A 20,877-nucleotide genomic window follows, 5' to 3' on the forward strand; every position below is an offset into this window, starting at 1 on the left:
ACAATAAATGAAATTAACAGAGTTATCCAACTTATGTTAAAACGCTGTGCATAGTAGAATTCACGTTCTAAAAAAGCAAAAGAGTGCATTGTCCAGTGTTCATAAGCATCCAGCAGAAAGGCATACCATTAGAAAACTAAAGTGAGCTGTTAATCACGGCAAAAAATCTGTTAAGAACCTTAAAAGCAGACCGAAGCAGAAAACATTTAGACAATTTATATATTGTATTCTCTGCTCAGACCACTGGACATGCAGAAAATGAGCCAGGGATCGTTTGTTGTCCTGCTATAAAGATAACGCCATGCTATCCTCATGGGCCAAACAATCTACTAATATTAGCAGTTGTAAAAACAAAATGACCGCTCTTGGCTTCCCATTAGAAGGCATGCTGTGGTAGCTAGTGAAACCACAAGGCATTTTAGAAGCGCAACCTCTTTAGAAAAAAATCTGTCATGGTTCAGACAGTCAGCTAAGCAAAACAAACTTTCAGGCATATAAATGTGCTCCAAAAACTGATTTAAAAAACAAAGTAATTAGTGATAAAAGTGACCATAGATGCCACAGAGGGCCTTACAGACCCACAAATAATAAGCATTTTGAAATAACGACATTTGCTAAGCAACCTTCGAAACAATGCCCCGTTTTAGTTAAACAGGTGGGGCGAGAAGCACACGGATGAGATAGAAGAATACTAAGAGCTGCAGTGGGAAGTGGTCAGGGGGAGAGCGGGAGAAGAGCAGCATGCTCGGAGCGACTGCTGTAAAACATGCACTCCCTTGGAGTGTCTCACGAAAAAGAAAAAAGTTCCCAACAAGCGATCAGTCATGAAAGAATAGAAGCATCCAGTTAGAGATGTGGTAAACTTGCTATGCTCCACTGAGGGATTAGCACATGCTGGACAGCCTAGAACAAAGCCAGCGAATAGAAAGCAAGCAAATGTAACTGACTAAAAGCAAAGCCAATGGTGATCAATGGGTGGAATGCATTTCTAGGTAAGCTTCCAGCATGTCCCTAATATCTTTACAGCTAGACAGTTGCACTCTCTAGTAGGCTTCAACCTGGTAAAGAAACTCCCAATGAGCGCCTTGGAAAGGTGAAATGCTTGGAGGGCAAAAAACTACAGAAAAACAGAAGGGAAGATCCAAAACTATTGTTTATGAAATCGGTTGAAATTGGTGAATATATTGTATGACATGGTAGACAAGATTTGTGTGTGGAATTTGGAGAGTTTTAAAGAGAACTGAGAATGTGCAAGTGTGCCACAAAACTAGTATAGCCTGATATTGTGACCTTTGTATTTTCACAGCCTTCTGTCTCTCTGCCAGTTAGTCCTTCCTCGCAGCATGTATGCTGTTTCCATCTTGTTTCTAACTTGGCTCTTATTTTGTTTCATACCCCTCTTTTTTTTTTTTCTCAATAGATGAAATGCGCAGTGAGTTGTCTACTTACTCCAACTCCCGCAAGGTCCATGGTGATGCTGTGCCGCACCTCTTCAAGAACGTAAGTCTCGGAGGTTTGTGGGAAAGTGGTGTCGGGGGACAAGATGAATCTGATGGGAACGGGAGGTTTTTGTGCAAGGTTTTCAATAAGCATGTCTCGTCAAGAAAGTGAGTGCAAGGAAAGGGGGTATGGGGCAAGGAGTGAAGACTCCATTGGAAAGCAGGAGTGCTGTTAGTAAGAATTGTTAAGAGCTTTTCTTCCCAGGTGTTAAACAGTAGTAAGTAGTGTATGTGGCTAGTGGTGCAGTATTCTTCTGGCAACACCCTTGCTCGCGTTGCAAATGTGCTGAACTGTCTTGGGTGGTTATAAGAATGCCTCTTTATGGTCAACTCCAGAGTTTTGGACTGATGCTGCTGGTTTTTCAACTCCGAGTGTACTGAGGCCTGCTAACCAGACCTCAGAGTGAGTGCCTTGACCTTAAAGTGTGTATGTTTGATACCCATTTGGTATAAGCTAACTTACTTGTACATCCCTAATATTTGGTACCCAGGGCCTGTAAGTTAGAGGGTCACCCCAGGGGTTGTATCACTGGTTGTGCCATCCTGGGTGAGACAAAGGTTACACATGGCTTCCAGTTTGCCGATGCAGACTGGAAGGGCAGTTTTAAATGCTATCTCAACGTTGCCAATTAAAGCAATGACAAAGTCCAATCTTCTCTTTTGTAATATACATAAGTCACCCCTAAGGTAGGCCTATCGAGCCCTAAGGCAGGGTGCAGTATATTAAAAGGTGAACAGGCACTTTTTACAGGTTTCAGCAGTAAAAACCCTAAAATTGACAAGTGGAGAGTTCCAAGCTGCCATATCAGCCCTTGTAGGAGAGTAGGGTCTGCTATCCTATGGTCACCCCAAATTTTGCTTTTTGCTTCACTGGTTTTCGACTTAATGTGGCTGTGGGCCTGCTAATCAGACCCCCAGCCTGCTGTTCTCTCTCTAAATTCACAGACATGTACTATAGGCACATAACCCATTTGGTACTGGACACCTTGTTAGCCCCTATCCAGTGCACTATAGGTGCCAAGGGCATAGGTGCATCCAAGGCCTACCAGGGGCTGCAGCATATCTTTTGCCACCCCTGGCTGGTACTTAAATCGACACAACGGGCTGTTCCCACAGCTGGGGGAAGGTGGTGTACTCACCCCTTGCTTAGATGTAGTATACCTATGTCTAAACCTATATCTGGACACATCTATACCTATCAGTCACTCCTATGGCAGGCCTTTACAGTCCTGGAGGCAGAGTGCATTGTTTTATGTGAGATGGTGCTCTAGCATGAGCTGAGCCTATCTGCAGTGTTGGGACCAATTCCTTAATGCTGTTCCAGTGATACTGCCATACCATATACTCTTAAGTGCATTATAATCCTTACGGTTATTGCAACTCTGGTTTGGCTTTATTAAAACATGTCGTGTTTGGTGTCATACACATTGGAATACTATCCCCTTGCCAGTCCTGGTAATGGGGATAGCATCCCACCTTCTAGAGGGTGCAGGCATGTTACTTACTGAAAACGCGGTTAATCCTAACCAGAGCCCCAGCATCACAAAATGGATGCTGCTGCCACACACATGTCTGGCCTCCTGCTGCTGACCGAAACTCGGCAGAGGACGCCTGGACAAAGGGTTTCCTGTCACAGGGAGGTGTCACACCACCCCAGACAGGAGATAGTGGATTGTAGCAGGGAGGGTTGAATGAAACTAGACACTGCCTGGGGCTCACAAGGTGTCCCTGGGCAGATTCCAGTCAAACCGGTTCTGGGGCCATCCTGCCCCAGTCCTGGCGCGAAACTGGACAAAGGGAACGGGGTGTAACCACCCCCTTCCCAGGTCCCACCCATAGGAGGGACCTAGCAGGTAATCCAGCCCCTTGATTTGACTTAAAAGTAGGAGCTGTGCAGATGCACATCAGATTATCCTGACTGAAACTTATGAAACGAAACTCTGGAGCCTTCGACATCCCACTCCTCGTGGAAGACTGAAGAATCTCCCTTGTGGTCAAGGAGTGACCACCCTGTGCAAACAGGCACCATCCAGCACCTCGACGTTTGCTTTGTTGCAGTTCCCGCCGGAACTCGAGCGACAGAGATCGACAAGACCCAGCGTGCCTGCCTTTTAACAGCCTGATCCACAGTCCCTGCAGAGCTGAGACCCGTGGAGGCGACCTGAAGCGTGGGAGCGGCCATCTTGGAGAAACTACGAAGCGCTGACCGTGCAGCATCCGAGGCTCCCTCGAAGCTGTGCATTGGAGTCTGAGAAGCTCCAGCCCCGAGCAGCTTGTGCACCGAAGCTCACCCCTCCACACTAGACGAGTGCTGCGTGGGGCCCTTTTGCATTTTCCTGCTCGACGCGTTGGTCCGGTCGCTTGCCCGTTGGCTAGTGGCCCCAGTACCGACGAACCTTTGAATTTGCTCAGCTAGTCTGGTTGCTCCAGACTGGCCCTCGCTCCCCTGAAAAGGAGCACCCGCTCAGACCTTGCTGGTCCGAGTATTAAGCCATCTTCGAATCCTGCGTGGGTTGCATTTGCCAAGGCCTGTTGACTCCGATCTTGAAGCCGACACCGCCGACAGCGAGAGCCTTCGTGGGACAGCTCGTGATTCACTCCAGGACATCCTCGGTGCCCCAGAGACCACGTGGCAGCGGAGAGAAGCTACACGACATCGACCTGATTGCGCCCGACATTGTCTGGTTCCTTCCTGGTTCCTTCCTGGTCACTGGCTAGTGACCCAGACTCTGTCCCCTCTGCTTTCAGGTACTCTACAACTTCGATCCACCCTTGGATCACACTGGACACTTCTCTTCTGGACGCCTGCAGCACCTTCATCTCCAGGCACCCTTGATCTTCGTGACGAAACCCGACACACCTGTGCACCCGCTTCCTGTGGATGAGGTAACTCTTGAACGCCGGTGCTCCTGTAGTGTTTTACACCTCTAGTGTCTAAGTCTAAAGTTTTGTCCTTCTAGTCCAGTCGGAAGACTCCTAAAACTGTAAATCGATAATTTTTACGCACCATTAACTTTGCATTGGTGCATGCCTGTGCTTTCTGCACTGCACCCGAATCCCGCGGGCTACTCCCGCCCTAACTGCTGTTAGTGCATCGTAGTCCAAGCGATTCCCAAGGCCCTAGGCCTTACCCCAGATCGATTAGTGATTGTTATACCACTTTATTGATATATGGTTTGAGTGGCCACCGGCCTCATCCAAAACGTGCAACTTGTCTATGTTTAACTGTGCTTTTATTTAAACGCTTGTGCTTCATTGCTCATAAAGAGTAGTGGGGATTATTCTAAGAATAAATACATATATTTTGATAATATATAACTTGTGTGGTGTCCTTTCATTTGGTATTACAGGATTGTATATGGTAAAACAGCTCGCTTCACTCGCCCTCTGAAGTTAAGCCTTTAAGGCTGCTTAGTCCATGCTACCCCTAGGATAGCTGTCTATAAGGTTGACTTGCAACCACCACCAAAAGGGATTGTTTGGACTGATATAAGATGCCCCCAGAACTGGATACATCATACATCAGGCCAACTTCTCACAGCCCTGCTAACTTCTGACTGGGATTACTAAAGTTGGGCCCTGTAGGGAATCAAGCAACTCGTTCCAGTAAGGCCAACACATTGCCCAAGTCAAAATTAATGTAACTTGTTGTGGTGTACACTTTTAACAAAGTTGTCTTCTGTGCTCCTTTACAATTGCACACACTGTCCCCAAGACAGCTTTGTTCCCTTCGTGGGAGATGGGTAAACGACTCCCAGGAAAGTCCACAATAGAAGCCCACCTGGAGGAGATGTTACCGCTCCCTGGCAAAAGCCACACAGGTATAGTCCCAAAACGTGAGCTTCAAAGGAGCAGCTGCCTGTGAAGGGTAAATGGCAAAAACTTGCACAGGGACTGCTGTATTGTCTAGGTAGACATGCTGGCACCAGGGTTAGAGAGGGGAAGCCAGTTGTCAACAGTTTTTTCTGGGGTCTGTAGCCCCCTTTGTATCCACACCTTTGGGTTGGGCTAGGGAACTCTGCATGCAGAGAGAGGGGTTCTGCCATGTTGGAAGTGGGCAGAATGGAGCCTTCTCGGATAGCTAGATGCCATACTTCGAAGTAGCCATCAGGAGGAAACAAACCTGACCTTTCCTGAGGGCATTTTCAGGGCATGAAAAGGGCACCCCTGGCAACCAGAATTCAGATCTCATTGGACTGGAGTAGAGGACAAAAGGACTGCCCTGCTGCACCAAGGTCCCAGCGAAGAGTCTGCATCGGCGTGGACTGCACCAGCTACTCATAGTTGCTAGCAAAGGAAAGGGACTGTACCGGCTGTGCCCTGCTCTTGGAGAAGTAGACTCCTGAGCCCATCCAAAGCAAGAGGCTGCAAGGGACAGTTGGCTGACCTGTTCGCAGTATAGGGCCACAATAGCTGAAGAAGCTTGCTGGGGTGAGTTAATAGCCCAGGTCACCGGATCACTGTCCTCTACACAATGCAGCACCAGGGACTGAGATCTGATGCTTAAATATTGGCCCAGAGTCTGCTGGATACGGGAGAGTCGTCAGAGTGGAGCTTGGTCACCCAGAAGGCATGTTACCACCATAAGAAGGGAACTGGTGAAACCGCTGTACCCGGTGACTAGTAGCCCAGGGCGACTGGTAGCCCAGTGGCGACTGGACTTCCGCCAAGCTCAAGAAGACATTGAGGGACGTTGACCCCTGTGGCCAGGATCGCCAACTCCATGGACCGAGAAGTAGCCAGAGGAAGACCCCTGTGAACCACACAGCATCTTTGAGCATCTTCAGCATCCTGTATCCCTTTACCTCAGAACGACTCCATAGGAGACAATGGCAAGGAGCCACTGACACTGCAACTGGACTGGAGGCTACTTTTCTGGTCATGGTAACAGTTTCTGTTGCCCTTACTGTTCCCCCTGACTGGTTCCTGGCCGGAATTGGTCGCCTGAAGTAACTCTTAAGTAACTGCATTGATACTTAACCAAGTTTTTCTTGAAAAAGTTTCTAATTGTCAGATTTGTTGAATTTGCTGATGCTTGTTCGTTAGTAAGTAAAAATTGTTGATTTACTATACCTTGTACATTCTGTATCTCCGGAATCCTTCAGTGGATCCTTTTCATTTTGGTGACAATTAAATAAAAATCAAAACTATTTTAATAAATTGGTGTTGAATTTCGTGTGTGCCTCGTAGATTTCTTCAATTGTTTTGATGCTTTACACTTGTTCCTTTGTGTAAGCCGGACTACTCAGAGCCACAGCTACGCACGGTTGAGCTGAAGGTTTAAAAAACAAAATGTACCAGCCCTAAAGGGGTTGGCAAGTGTATTAAATGGTAAAGGTCGCTCAACCATGCCATATAATACCCAATTTGCTCACAGGTGACATCTGTTGAGTTAGAGAGGACAAGTGAAGTCCTGGCAATGGGAGACGCTTCAGACACTACCCATGTCCTATCAGTCCTTTGATCCTTCACTTTATGTCCTGAGATGACTGGATCTTGCATTCTGTGGGTGACTCAACTAAATGATAATAGTATAATAAGGTATTTTGTCATCTCAAACAGTGGGAAGATTTTGGGAGCTGGGGTCTTTATTTTAAAGTAGTAGCCAAAAAATGAATAAATAAGCAGTGTGAAAACTTGATTCTATTTAGGTGAGAGTTGTATTTCCGAAAGGAGACTGGTTTGAAGAAGGAATGAAATTGGAAGCCATTGACCCACTGAACCTCGGCAACATTAGTCCAGCAACAGTATGTAAGGTAAAGAGGTTGGTACATTTGGGCACTATGTGTCGTTGGGTGGGCTTTGTGTGAGGGTGAGCTTTGTTCACAGGCTGTGTGCATGAACATGTTATGTAGGGGGGTGCTCTGCACACGCATTGCTGTATATAGATTTATCAGTGTGTGAGGTATCCGCTGTATGGGGCTCTGTGTATATTTCAATATACTTGGCTGGGAGTTCCTCTTGCGGGTTTCGTGTTATGTTCGAGGCTCTGAGGTATGTGACTGGGGGACTCTACTACATGTGCCTCTATTTTGTTGGACTGCTGTATGTGCTTATGTTTGTCAGAGGCTTATATACATGACTTTGGGGGTCTGTATTATCAGTGGCGATTAGGGTGGAGGAGGCTGTGCAGTTTGTGGCTCTGTCCTCCAAATGTAGCTCTGCGGAAACTGCTTAATCTGTTAGATCTGCCCTTGTGTCCGCAGGCTGTGCTGCATGGGTGAACGCTCTCTGTATGCAACTCTTCTTTACGACTGTTACATGTGGCTCACTGTCTGTGCTCTGTCTGGTGTATGCGGTTCTACGTGTTGAACGTCTGTTGTGCTGTATTTGACTATGTGTAGATTTCTATATGTTTCAGTGTGTGGCATTGACTCTGTTGAGCTAGGTTTGTGTGGGCTTTTCTTTATGGCACTATATTAGGGTTTATTACAGCCTTCATGCTTTTCCTTCCCATCAGGTTCTCCTGGATGGGTATCTCATGATTGGCATTGATGGCGCAGATGGTTCTGATTGGTTCTGCTACCATGCTGCGTCCCACTCCATATTCCCCATCGGCTTCTGTGAGAAGAATTACATCAACCTGACATCTCCCAAGGGTGATGCTTCCCTCTTTTCTTTTTCTTTCCCTCCATTAATAGAGATTCTCCTCCCTGTTCTGTCTTGTCCCTGTATTCTGCCTGTGCAGTTTATGCTTTCCACTGGTCCACCTGTCCCTCTACTATACCTCCCTTATTTTTCTACCTCCTTTCCCTCTGTTTTACTTTCCTTTCAACTATACCTTCTCATTCTCTATTTCCTGCTACTGTCGCTTCTCTCCTCTTTTCTCCTTCCCCTCCTTCAGGTCTACATCCCCTCCTTCATTTTTCCCTGTATTCAAATGCATTTTCGTCTGTTCTGCCGCCCTGATTCTTCTTCCTTTTACTATTCAACTTCTCTTCATTAGTCAGCTTTCTGCTATTCTACCTTAGTTCTCTATCCTATTTGTTCTATCTGCCCCACCCTAAGCCCCTTCTATTTTTTATCTCCTGCCATTTCATCCTTCTCCATCTGTTTTTTCTGTCTCTTATCAAGCTCTACTGCATTTTATTTCTGCGATCATCTCACTTTTCCGAAGAACCCTCAAGCATTGGCTTCCATCTTTTTTATTCGTCCTGTCTCCTTTCCTCTGAGCCCATCTCTCCCCTCTTAGTGAATGATAGCTTTTACTTCAGGTTATCCAGAGAAGACTTTCAACTGGGAAACGTACCTCTCTGAGACCAGCGCCAAGGAAGCTCCTGCACGGCTTTTTAACATGGTAAGTGTGACACAAATCCCACACCCTCTACAGCCATCAGATTGATCCACCCAGAGCTGCAGTTCACATCACACGTTATCTGCTACTCGCTGCACTGTCCAGATGTATGCAAACTATACAGTTCAAATTTTCTACTGCAGTCATAGCTAACGCATATAGTGTATCCTTCCTACCACACCCAGAACACTCCAACAGCACTGTTCTTGCACAGCACATACCCGCCCATCAGTTCCACAGCAACCCATGTCCCTCTGCAGGGTACCACATCTCCTGCTCTCTCTGCTTCCACAGTCTGCAGCCCAACCGGTCTCAAATGGTTCAACCTTTGGTGATCATTTGAACCACAGCTTTCTTGTCTCCTTTTCCAAGATGGCAACTTAAAGCTGGCCATTGCACAGGTCTTGCTTTGGGATCCCAGACGTTAGTCTTTGTCTTTCTTTCATTTGCAAGTGGTCAACTATGAGAATGTCATACCTCTAGCCATGCTTCCAGCTGTAGATCTGTAGCTTTCAGCAGCCCATTGTATTCGCTTTCCATTTATTTTAAAGTCCGCACCTCTGGCCAGTTCAGTGCTTTTATTACCGAGATGGCTCCTTTCTTACTTCTCTATTCTTTAAGGCCACTGCATGGAATGTTTACTCCTGTTCCTGGAATGAAGAATCCTAACTCTCATCCGCTCATGCCAATTGTGTTCACCTGTGGAATGTAATAAAAAGCAACTTTTTTAGGCAAATATTTATTGAATGGTTGTACTGCTTCATTATATAGAAATGCTTGTGTAGTTTGGATGATAGGAACTAGTTACTTTTGCTGTTACCATTGCTACACAGGCCAGGTGCATTTGTAATTATATGTTCGAGGCATATGAGCTGCAGATCTTACACTGTGCATTAGATCGCCACTTGGTGTTGGGCTCGGATGATTGCATGTTGTTGTCATCTTGGAAGAAGTCTGTGTAGTCACGAGATAGGTGACTCCTCCCTTGGACGATAGTGCGCATGGGCATCGGCTCCATCCTTGGATTGTTTTTTTCCACCACTGGGTTCGGATGCAACTTTTCCGCTCCGGTTTGAAAATCCACTTTTCGAAGACTTCGACGCACAAAACTTTCAAAAACAAACTTTAACTTCAATATACATAGACTTGACCTCATCACTTCGATTCCGGTCATTGACGTGGGCCGTCGGGCCTACCCATGCGGTGAGGCCTACACCTCATGGAAAAGACACCATTCAAAAAATGCCCCGGGTGTAGAGCAAAATTCCCATACAGCGACCATCACGAGGTGTGTAACCTGTGTTTATCACCTGAACACGACGAGTAGAACTGCACAGCGAGTGCGTCCTTTCGATCCAAGAAGACCATTCGAGATCGGAGGGCCTGTCGACGCGACATGCAGAGATCAGCTCTGGAACCGGTGGATATCTTCGTCGAAGGTCCATGTGTCCCCGAGGAAGATTCCGATGATCTCCAGGTCATATCTGAGGTAGATGACTCTGATGACTCTATACCATCAGGTCAACGCATGAGTACGACTGCCCCTACCCCGGCCCAACCACCTAAACCAAAGGCTACGGTCAAAACTCCGCCTTCGGGGCCCAGTCGAGACCGAGACGTTGCTCCGAAAGCCCCGCCATTGAGCCCTGCTCCGAAGAAAATATTAAAGTCTTGCGGTAGCTCCATACCGAGCAAACCGCATGTGCCGATGCGACCAGCTCCCTCGGCACCGAAACCGAAAGAAGTCCCGGTTCCGAAAAAGACCCAGAAACCATCGAGTCCTAAACACAATACGGCACCGAAACCAATGAAACCTGCTTCCACCCCGAAATCTCCGGTGCCGAAACCCACAAAGCCTGTTTCCGATGCCTCCAAGCCCTCCAACCAGGCCTCGACTCTGAAAACAACACCTTCGATGCCGAAAAGTACGCCACAGGACTATACAACAACTCCTAAGGCTAAAGATAAACAAAAACCAGGCCTGGAGCTGAAAAAATCGGCGCCGAAATCAATTTCAGAAGAAGAGCTTTTCAGACCTGATCCTCTGCAAAAGAGGATATACATAGACCCAGAAATAGGACATGTTTCCACCATACCACACAGGAAGAGGAAGTCCGATACAGCACCTACACCTCCAGTGATTGTTAAGAAGAAGGACTCTGCCACATCTCCTATGCACCCTTCTTCTCCTGCATCTCCGTCTCCTGCTCTCCCTTTAAACATTTCACGTCAAAATTATCCTCTTCATTCTCCACAACATACACCTCCTCTGGATGCTGATGATGATCAGTATAGCATGGGGGAGGGAAAGACCCAGATGACTCTTTTCCCTACCCAACAGGTTCACCAGACTGGGAGTATCCAAACCCACAAGATATACCAGATATTCCTGACCCACACATATATCCATCTAAACCTTCTCCTCCAGAAGACAATATTGGGTTTGGACACTTAATTAATAGGGCTGCCATCTATCACAATGTCACCATGCATTCAGATGAGGCAGAAGAGGATTTTTTACTAGACACTTTTGAACATTCCCAAAAATCTGTGCAAATACTGCCAATGATTAAATGAGTTATTAAACATGCCCAGAGGTGTTTAAAGATCCTGTACGGGCTAGAATCATAAACTCAAGGATAGAAAAAAAGTACAGACCAGCTCCTGGGGATCCTGCTTATATTAAGGGACAGCTACCCTTAGACTCCCTAGTAGTTTCAAACGCTAAGAAAAGAGCAAACTCACAAACATCAGGAGACGCACCACCTCCTGATAAAGAATCTAAAATCATAGATGCTTTAGGAAAAAGAATAGCTGCCCATGCTTGTAATGCATGGCGCATCGCTAACCCACAGGCCCTCCTCGTAAGATACGACTGGGCTCACTATGATCAGCTAGAGAAGCTACTTCAACATCTACCTGATCAATATAAGGCACAAGCAGATGACCTCATACAAGAGGGTAAACTTATATCTATTGCCTCCATTAAATTTGCACTAGATGCAGCAGACACGCCATCCAGGGCAATAAACACCAGTGTCCTTCTTAGATGTCACACGTGGCTACGCATTTCCGGATTTAAGCAAGAGGTACAGACTACTTACTATCTTAAATCAACCATTCAACCAACAACAGTTGTTTGGTCCAGAAGTAGACACAGCTCTGGAAAAAATAAAAAAGACACTGATACAGCCAAGTCTATGGGAGCTTTGAAGTCCACCCAAGCAAGAGGCTGCTTTCGTTGTTCCTTTTACAGAGGAGACTCCAACCAAGCGGGAGCAGACAATTCAGCTTCCTTTAAAACTAATGCACAAGCATCCTCTAATAAAGGATACTTTAGAGGAGGCTACAGAGGTAAAAACAATAGGGGAAGAGGTCGAGGTAACAACAACAATCGATCCTCTTTCACCACTAAACAGTGACTTCCTTCAGCTCCCCCAACAGCATACCACTCCTGTAGGGGGGAGATTAACACAGTTCCTACCTGCCTGGAATTCCATCACAACAGACAAGTGGGTAAGACAAATTATCCAGTATGGTTACTGCCTAGAGCTTACAGCTACCGCTCCAAATATACCACCCAGACAGCGTCCAATGTCCGCAGAACATCTAACGGTGCTCCAACAAGAGGTTCTCTCATTGCTACAAAAAGATGTAATAGAGCTAGTTCCATTGCGACATCAAGGAACGGGGGTCTGCTCACTCTACTTCCTAATACCCAAAAAGGGTGGGACACTGAGACCAATTCTAGATTTGAGGCCTCTCAATCTCTATATACACTCAGATCATTTTCACATGATCACTTTACAACAAGTGCTCCCATTATTGCAACCAGGTGATTTCCTCACTACACTAGACCTCAAAGACGCCTAATTTCACATTCTCATACATCCTTCTCACAGGAAGTATCTCAGGTTTGTGCTAGAAGGACAACACTATCAATTCAAAGTCCTTCCATTCGGGGTAACAACAGCACCAAGAGTGTTCGCAAAGTGCTTAGCAGTAGTAGCAGCACATCTCAGAAGACAACAGATCCATATCTTCCCATACTTAGACAATTGGATTATAAAGGCCAAGTCATTCAACCAGTGTGTTCAACACACATCTCACACAATTCAGACACTGCACAACTTGGGGTTTACAATAAACCATACCAAGTCACATCTACAGCCCTCTCATGTACATCAATACCTAGGGGCTACCATAAACACCAATACAGCTCTAGCTTATCCCAGTCCATGGGCGTCCGCAGAAATTTTTCCAGGGGGGGGCAACCTTTTTACTTCATCACCATCCTCCGACATGATTGAGCACAAGTATTAAATAAACAAATAAAAAAATCTAATAAGACAAAGAGCTTAAATAAACAAAGAAACCCATGGGGTGGGAGAAAAATCATGTGAGGCTTCACAGCAGATTACCTGGCAACCACAATGAAACAGAGGAAAAAACAAACAAGCATTAGCATAGCCAATAGGTCTCGCCTTTGGGACCTTCTAAGTGTTTAGCCATGCAACACTTGACGTTGTTGCACCAAGGATATTGTACTAGACAACTAAACACGTATAAGGTCCCAAAGGGGAGACCTATTGGCTATGTCAATGCTGTTTTTTAAAAAAAAAATGACAAGCAGTGCTATATGGCTTCGGCTGCCACTTAGTCCACCACATCCCACGTAGATGCTGCAGCCATCTTTGAATGGTTTTAAAGCCAATTCAAAAGCTGTCACCAGTGTATGTGAATCCCTATCTCAACTGTAAATGTAAATGTAAATGTATTTCGATTTATATAGCGCACGAATCACCCAGGGGTCTCAAGGCGCTTGCTTAGGGAACCCGTCCTGGTATTCCCCTGTGAGATACCCCGGCAGGGTATTCACAAGGTGAAAGCCAGGCATCCCGCCGCGAGGGGCCGTAGTGGAGATTAAGCAAGCTATTGCCCAGAGTCGCAGAGTGTGACCCCGTGAGTCGAGTAGGCACCGGAGCGAGAATTGTCGAGTCCGTGGAATTTTTGAGCCCGAGACCCGCCGAGGCGGGGAATCGAACCCTGGTCCACGGCTGATCTCAGCTTCCGGGTCTGCCGCCTCTAACCACTGAGCCACGCTTCTCCACTGTGAGACTGCTCTCCTGCTTCCCAATTCTATTAAATACAAATGATGTAAAAAGAACATCCCTTTCTGAGCTGCACGGCTCATCCTATCCACGTTTCATGCGCAGATTTGAAATACTGATGGTTTGGGCTTCCCGGAATTCAACTGGATGAGAGGTAGACAGGTGTAGAGAGGTAGAGAGAGAGAGGTGTAGAGAGGTAGAGAGACAGAGGTAGAGAGAAGTAGAGAGAGAGGTAGAGAGGTAGAAAGAGGTAGAGGTAGAGGTACGGAGAGAGCGAGAGGTAGAGAGAGAGGTAGAGGTGTAAAGGTAGAGAGAGAGGTATAGAGATAGAGGGAGAGGTAGAGAGAGAGAGGTAGAGAGAGAGAGGTAGAGAGAGAGAGGTAGAGAGAGAGGTAAAGAGAGGTAGAGAGAGAGGTAGAGAGAGTGGGAGAGGTAGAGAGGGTGAGAGAGGTAAAGAGGTAGAGAGAGAGAGGTAGAGAGAGAGAGGTAGAGAGATATAGAGAGAGAGAGGTAGAGAGAGAGGTAGAGATGGGTAGAGAGGGGTAGAGTGAGAGGTAGAGAGAGGTAGAGAGAGAGGTAGAGGTAGAGGTAGGGAGAAAGGTAGAGAGGTAGAGGTAGAGAGGTAGAGAGAGAAAGAGGGGTAGAGAGAGAGAGGTAGAGAGAGAGAGAGAGAGCAGTAGAGAGAGAGAGAGAGGTAGAGAGACGTACAGGTAGAGCGAGAGAGAGAGTGGTAGAGAGAGAGAGAGAGAGAGAGAGAGAGAGGTAGAGTAATAGAGGTAGAGAGAGAGGTAGAGAGAGAGGTAGAGGTAGAGGTAGGGAGAGAGAGAGAGAGAGAGGTAGAGGGAGAGAGGTAGAGAGAGAGTGGTAGAGGGAGAGGTAGAGAGGGAGAGAGAGAGGTAGAGAGAGAGGTAGAGAGAGAGAGAGGTAGAGAGGGAGAGGAAGAGGGAGAGGAAGAGAGAGAGAGGTAGAGAGAGAGAGGGGTAGAGAGAGAGAGAGAGAGGTAGAGGTAGAGAGGTAGTGGTAGAGAGGTAGAGAGTGAGGTGGAGAGAGAGGTAGAGAGAGAGAGGTAGAGAGAGAGAGGTAGAGAGAGAGAGGTAGAGAGAGAGAGGTAGAGAGAGAGAGGTAGAGAGAGAGAGGTAGAGAGAGAGAGGTAGAGAGAGAGAGGTAGAGAGAGAGATGTAGAGAGAGAGAGGTAGAGAGAGAGAGGGAGAGGTAGAGAGAGAGAGGTAGAGAGAGCGAGAGGTAGAGAGGTGTAGAGAGAGGTGTAGAGAGAGGTAGAGGTAAAGAGAGACATAGAGAGAGAGACATGTAGAGAGAGAGGTAGAGAGAGAGAGGTAGAGAGGTAGAGAGAGAGGTAGAGAGGTAGATTGGAGATCCTAGCATTTCCAGAGCATTAAAGGCACTACCCATTTGTAACGTCATTCCTTTCACGCACATCCTGCTTTATCTAAATAACTAGGGCCCTCAAATACAAAAGGATGTTGTGGTCATAAAGCTTACAATTTGCAGCATCACAGTGGTTGCTACTGCAAAACCCCTTTTTAGAGTTGTGTATAACCTTCATGATTGACAAAAGGGGTTCTGCATCTTACTTCATATTGGAATTTGGAGGGGCAGTGGAAAGGGAGCTATCTTCAAATTGCAATTTACAATGACATATATCAATGGTTTTCAAACGCAATGGCAGTCGCAAACCGTTGATCGGATACCAACACTGAGCTGCAGTTGGTACATGATTCAGAAAAGAAAAGTTGTCCCTGTGGGACAGCTTTCCCTTAGTGAATCATGGCAGGCGACAGTGAGTACAGACAGTGGTCCAGGGGCTACACTCGATACTGCAATGAACATGAGGGACTGCCCCTTTGGAGCTCAAGGCGTAAACTCTTTAATCCATCTCATATGCAGACCCTTCTGTAATACTAGTGCTTATGGTGCAACAAACAGGCATATCGTGTGTGGTGCAGACACTTCTGTTCAGTTTTAACTCTTTTTCAGTTGTCAACAAAATATTTTAATTCGTATTTTGGTTTCCATTGTTAACTGTTTTTTAATATATCCATTATTTTATTTTATTTTAGAAATAATGGATATATTAAAAAAGTATAACAACAGTTAACAATGGAAACCAAAATATGAATTAAAACTGATTATTACCATGGAAAAGAAATTGATGAAACTTTAATGTTCGCTGAAAAGTGCACACATTCATCGGAACAGAAGTGTCTGCACCACACACGATAGGGTATACGAAAGGGCACCTAAAGAGTAGGTACCAGGATGTAGTAGCACCAACAAAAGAAAGGAATATAGCTTGAGTACGAATAAATCACGAGTGCACAAAAGGACTTTCCAATTGATCTCGCAAAAAACAGGCAGACACACCCATTGCATCTCTGGGCGAATGGTGTAATTCGGTGCTGGCGTTAATGAGGCTTTGATGGTTTTCATCCCTTCCTAGGGCCCCTGGCTGCAGCTCCACTCTTCCTTTGCTTGAAAATTTACCCCCCCTCACCCCCCCCCCGACATTTGACTCTAGGTGCGCCTCTGCTTCAAGCTGTGGGAGCAGCCAGGCCCGGGCCTTCTCTCTTGCCCATCAGCAGGACCGTCATTGCAAGCGCTTTCTCACGCTTTTAAAATTGACGGCCCTGCAGACAAACACCACTGTGGGGGCTGTCAATAGTGATGGACCGATGTTCCAGGGGGGGGCAAGTGCCCCCCCTTGCCCTCCCCTGCGGACGCCCATGTCCCAGTCCAGCCAGGATACAGAGCATTCAAGCCTTAATCACAAGGTTTCAAAGCCAACAATCTCTCCCAGCCAGAGTGTTCATGCAACTAATAGGCATGATGGAATCTTGCATTTTTATTGTACCATATGCAAGACTGCAAATGCGTCCATTGCAGGAATGTCTAGCACAGCAGTGGAATCGGGCACAAGGACAACTGACAGACCTGGTGTTTGTGACGGCCGCACTCATCTTTTTGAAGGTGAAGTGGATACAGCGGTGGTCGGTCCAGTGGGGTTCGGAGGTGTGGTCGAAGGCGACGTGGATGCTTGTGGAGAAGACGGCGTCCAGCGTGTGGCCTGCGGCGTGGGTGGGTGCGGTGACGATTTATCTGAGGCCGAGTTTGGCGAGGTTTTCAATCAGAGTGGCGGAGTTGGCGTCGTTGTTGTTCTCGTGGTGGAAATTCAGGTCCCCGAGGAGGATGTAGTCCGTGGAGGCGAGTGCGTGGGTGCTGGCGAGGTCGGCGATGGAGTCGCTGAACTGAGCCCAGGGTCCGGGGGGTCTGCAGATGAGTGTACCTCTGAGGGTGGTGTTGGGGTCGGTGTGGATCCGGAAGTGCAGGTGTTCGGTGGTGTTGAGGGGGTCGTCTGCGTGGGTGGTGACCTTGAGGTTGGACTTGTAGACGATGGCTATTCCTCCTCCGATTCCATTGGTGCGGTCCCTGCGGGTGATCTTGTAGCCGTCCTGGATGGCTATGGCGATGTCGGGTGTCGAGGAGTCGTTCCACCAGGTCTCGGTGAGGAAGGGCACGTCTGGGGCGAAGGTGTTGCGCAGGTCCCAGAGCTCGACGGTGTGTTTGCGTGTGGAGCGGGTGTTGAGCAGAATGCAGCGGAGGTGGTTGGGTCTAGTTCTAGGAGGTTTGGTGGGTCTGTTGCAGGTGAAGCTGCAGGTGCGGCAGAAGAAGGGTCCGTGGGTCCGTTTCGGGGTGGCCTGGAAGCAGGTGTTGTGTCGGCCGGCGTTGAGTGCGTGGAGGGAGTCGGCGTCGTATCTGAGTCTGGCATCGTGGCGAGCGTGGGGTCCAGGGGATCTGGCGCTGGGCGCGGTCCAGGCGCAGACGGGCTTGCCTTAGGCACGCCTTTGGCACGCCCGCTGCGCGGCCGCGCAGCGCCCTCCGTTAAAGGTGCGAGGGAGGGAGGAGCAGCTGGGAGGGGGAGCGGGTGGCTAATCAGGCGCGGGGGTGGGGCTGCAGGGGAGGCAGCGGCGGGAGCAGGAAAGCGCGAAAATGGCGGGAAAAAGGCAGGAATCCAAACAGAGACAGCAAGGGTGACGCTGACGCAGTGGGGGAGCGACGTGGCCTGTGAACAGGGTCGAGGGTAGCTCCCTTAGTGCGCAGCGGCCTCCATTAAGAAGGGTGCGAGGGAGGGAGGAGCAGCTGGGAGGGGGAGCGGGTGGCTAATCAGGCGCGGGGGGTGGGGCCGCAGGGGAGGCAGCGGCGGGAGCGGGAAAGCGCATAAACGGCAGGAAAAAGGCAGGAATCCAAACCGAGGCAGCAAGGGGGACGCTGACGCGGTGGGGAGCGACCTGGCCTGTGAACAGGGTCGATGGGCGCTCCCTTAGTGCGCAGCGGCCTCCATTAAGAAGGGTGCGAGGGAGGGAGGAGCAGCTGGGAGGGGGACTGGGTGGCTAATCAGGCACGGGGGGCGGGGCCGCAGGGGAGGCAGCGGCGGGAGCGGGAAAGCGCAAAAACGGCGGGGAAAAAGGCAGGAATCCAAAGACTGTCTCTGACACCATCAATGCTAACGCAGAACCATGGAGACATCCAGCATCCAGATCCAATTCAACTGAATCTGGCGATCTGGCTCCTGAAGTCTTAGAGTTTGGTTACCTTAACCTGCCACCGAACTGTAGGAATATCATTAAAGAAGCCAGAAGACCTACTACTAGAGCTTGCTATGCTGCAAAATGGAAGAGATTTGCCATTTACTGCCCTAACAATCAAATTGATCCTCTAGATGCTTCTATCCAAATCCTTTCTGCTGAAAGCGAACAGAGGAACAAGCCCTGTGCGGAGGAACTGACCTTGGACCCTGGGACTTGAACTGTGCCCTCTCGTGCCTGCTCCGGTGCTGCTCGACGCATCGCGCTGTAGGAGGAGGCGCTGGGTGTGAGCTCTGTGCTGCTGGGGAGGTCAACCGGCTTTGCTGCAGGGTGGAGCGTTGCGCAGCAGGGACTCACTCTCCCAGGAGTCCCTGCTCGACCACAGCCACCTGGTCCGCGCCCCCTGTCAGCCACGTCCCCAGGCGATCACACACTCCTATATCCGGCTCAGACTGCCGCCGCGCGGGACGTGCCGGGCTAAACCCGGGCAAAGGGCGGGCCCTCTGTGGCCCTCAGAGGCCTGAGGAGACCGGACTGGACCAGGACCCCTGTCTAATTTGCACTGTGAGGTACACACACTTCGCTGACTCTATCTAGTCATTGTTATTGCTTGCTAGTAGGAAAGTGTAAGTGTATTGTCATCAGAAGCAAGGCATTACCACCATCAGTATACCCCAACTGTATTGATCTTCTAGCAATGTCGAAACAAAAACAATCTGTTACTCCCCGCAACACGATGGACAATTATCTAGTTCAGGTGGTGGCCAAAATAAATAATGAACGTAGATCTTCGCTGGGTCTTAGTCCAACGCCAATAGTTACTCCATTGGAGACCCCAACGGTGAATCTTCTGGAGTTGGATGATATTAACGAAACTGTAGCATTCTCCCAACTTAGCACTGACAGCCCTATGTTGAATGCTTCCACTAACTCAAACTTAGACATAATAGTGGAAGATGATTTGGTTGACCTACAAAAAGAAATAGAGCTAGTTGAGGATAAATCTCCTCCTCCGGCGCCTGTTCCAGCGCCGAGAGTAGCCAAAGGGGCCAACAAATACCAACCTAAGCGAGGCGGGCTCCGCTCTAGTAGGAAAAGACCTGCCACCCCTCCTAGTAAAAGCACCATAGAAGAGGCAGGGAGAGAAGATGATGGTAACATGTTGTGGGATGATGCCAATATTAAGAAACTTATGGGTATGTTGGACTCGAAGTTAAGTAGGATCATCAAACCCCTGTTATCTAAGATTGACCACCTCACTGAAAAAGTTAATAAACTTGAGGGTCTTTTGAAAAATACCAACGATAATGTGGAGGCCATACCTAACAAGGTTGTAAGCAAATTAGAGGAAAAAGAAAATATGGACACTCAACTAGGAAAGGGGAAAGAACAAGTAGCCCCAACCCATTCCTCAATACTAAATCTAGGACTAGGTACACACACCTTATTAGACGATGGCCCCATAGCAAGACCAGTGACGTTCGAGGAACCCGGCTTAGATGCTGGACCGGTGGACCTAATCATAGAAGCCTCCCCTATGATCCTGGTCCTAGCTAACGTTCCACTCTTGAAATCAGGCCAGGTAGAATCTCCCCAATCACTACAAAATAAAGCGTTGCTCTGGTTGAGCAATAATATGCATATTTCTTCATGGGGCAAACAAAAACTGGCACAGGATTTGTTAACAGCAAGAAGAGTGAAGTGGATAGGGAGCAACACTAAAAGATTTGCGGGGGACTGTGTGGTACTAAATTTTAAGGGACCTGAAGTACTGCCTGAAGTCTTACTTAACCTATTTCCCCCCCAACGTAGAACAGCAGAAATAATTCCACTAACACTGGACTTCTTTTATAGCAGAAGAGGTCTTGTAGCAAATCCGAATATTCTTAGGATCAAGTGGTCAGTTGTGGGAAGTAGAAGAGGATGGGGTGTCCCAAATCTTGACCAAGGCTTGAGCATTGAAAATAGTTTTTCTGCCCTTTCTAATTTAAATGAGTGCGATTGACTGGAAGAGTTTAAATATGTGCAAGGGAACACTCAGGGGAGGAGCACAAACCTAATCACTGCCAATATGGTGTGCGCACAAGCTATCCAGCAGGCAGGAAATTGTAGCGAATCAAAAGATTCTAACGCAAGGGGAAGGGAAAACACTCTGCATAATAGAAGCATCAATCCCGAAATTGTAAGGAGCACCGGTAGGTTGTCGGAGCAGGACTCATATGACCAACTGAATGCCCCCGCAGCGGTCTCAGAGGTTGTAACCACTTTGACCGCTGAGCCGGTATGCAGTGGTACAAGGTTAGGTCAAGTAGGGATTAAAACGGGCAATCCTATCCTGACCCTTATGTCATGGAATGTTGCAATAAAAAAAG

At 47.9% G+C, this 20,877-nt stretch overlaps 1 protein-coding gene across 3 annotated transcripts in view; it reads left to right on the top strand.

The window, feature by feature from the left end:
* LOC144752901 (lethal(3)malignant brain tumor-like protein 2) overlaps window positions 1–20,877 on the top strand; it is a 376,713-nt gene that overhangs the window by 234,544 nt on the left and 121,292 nt on the right. For all 3 annotated transcript variants that reach the window (XM_078640731.1, XM_078640741.1, XM_078640737.1), the window contains 4 exons: window positions 1,421–1,500; window positions 7,151–7,255; window positions 7,960–8,098; window positions 8,714–8,796. In XM_078640731.1, coding sequence (XP_078496857.1) covers window positions 1,421–1,500; window positions 7,151–7,255; window positions 7,960–8,098; window positions 8,714–8,796 — 407 coding nt within the window. The remainder of the gene's footprint in view (window positions 1–1,420; window positions 1,501–7,150; window positions 7,256–7,959; window positions 8,099–8,713; window positions 8,797–20,877) is intronic.

Source organism: Lissotriton helveticus, chromosome 1_1 (genome assembly GCF_964261635.1).
Source record: "Lissotriton helveticus chromosome 1_1, aLisHel1.1, whole genome shotgun sequence".
Lineage (NCBI taxonomy): Eukaryota > Metazoa > Chordata > Amphibia > Caudata > Salamandridae > Lissotriton > Lissotriton helveticus.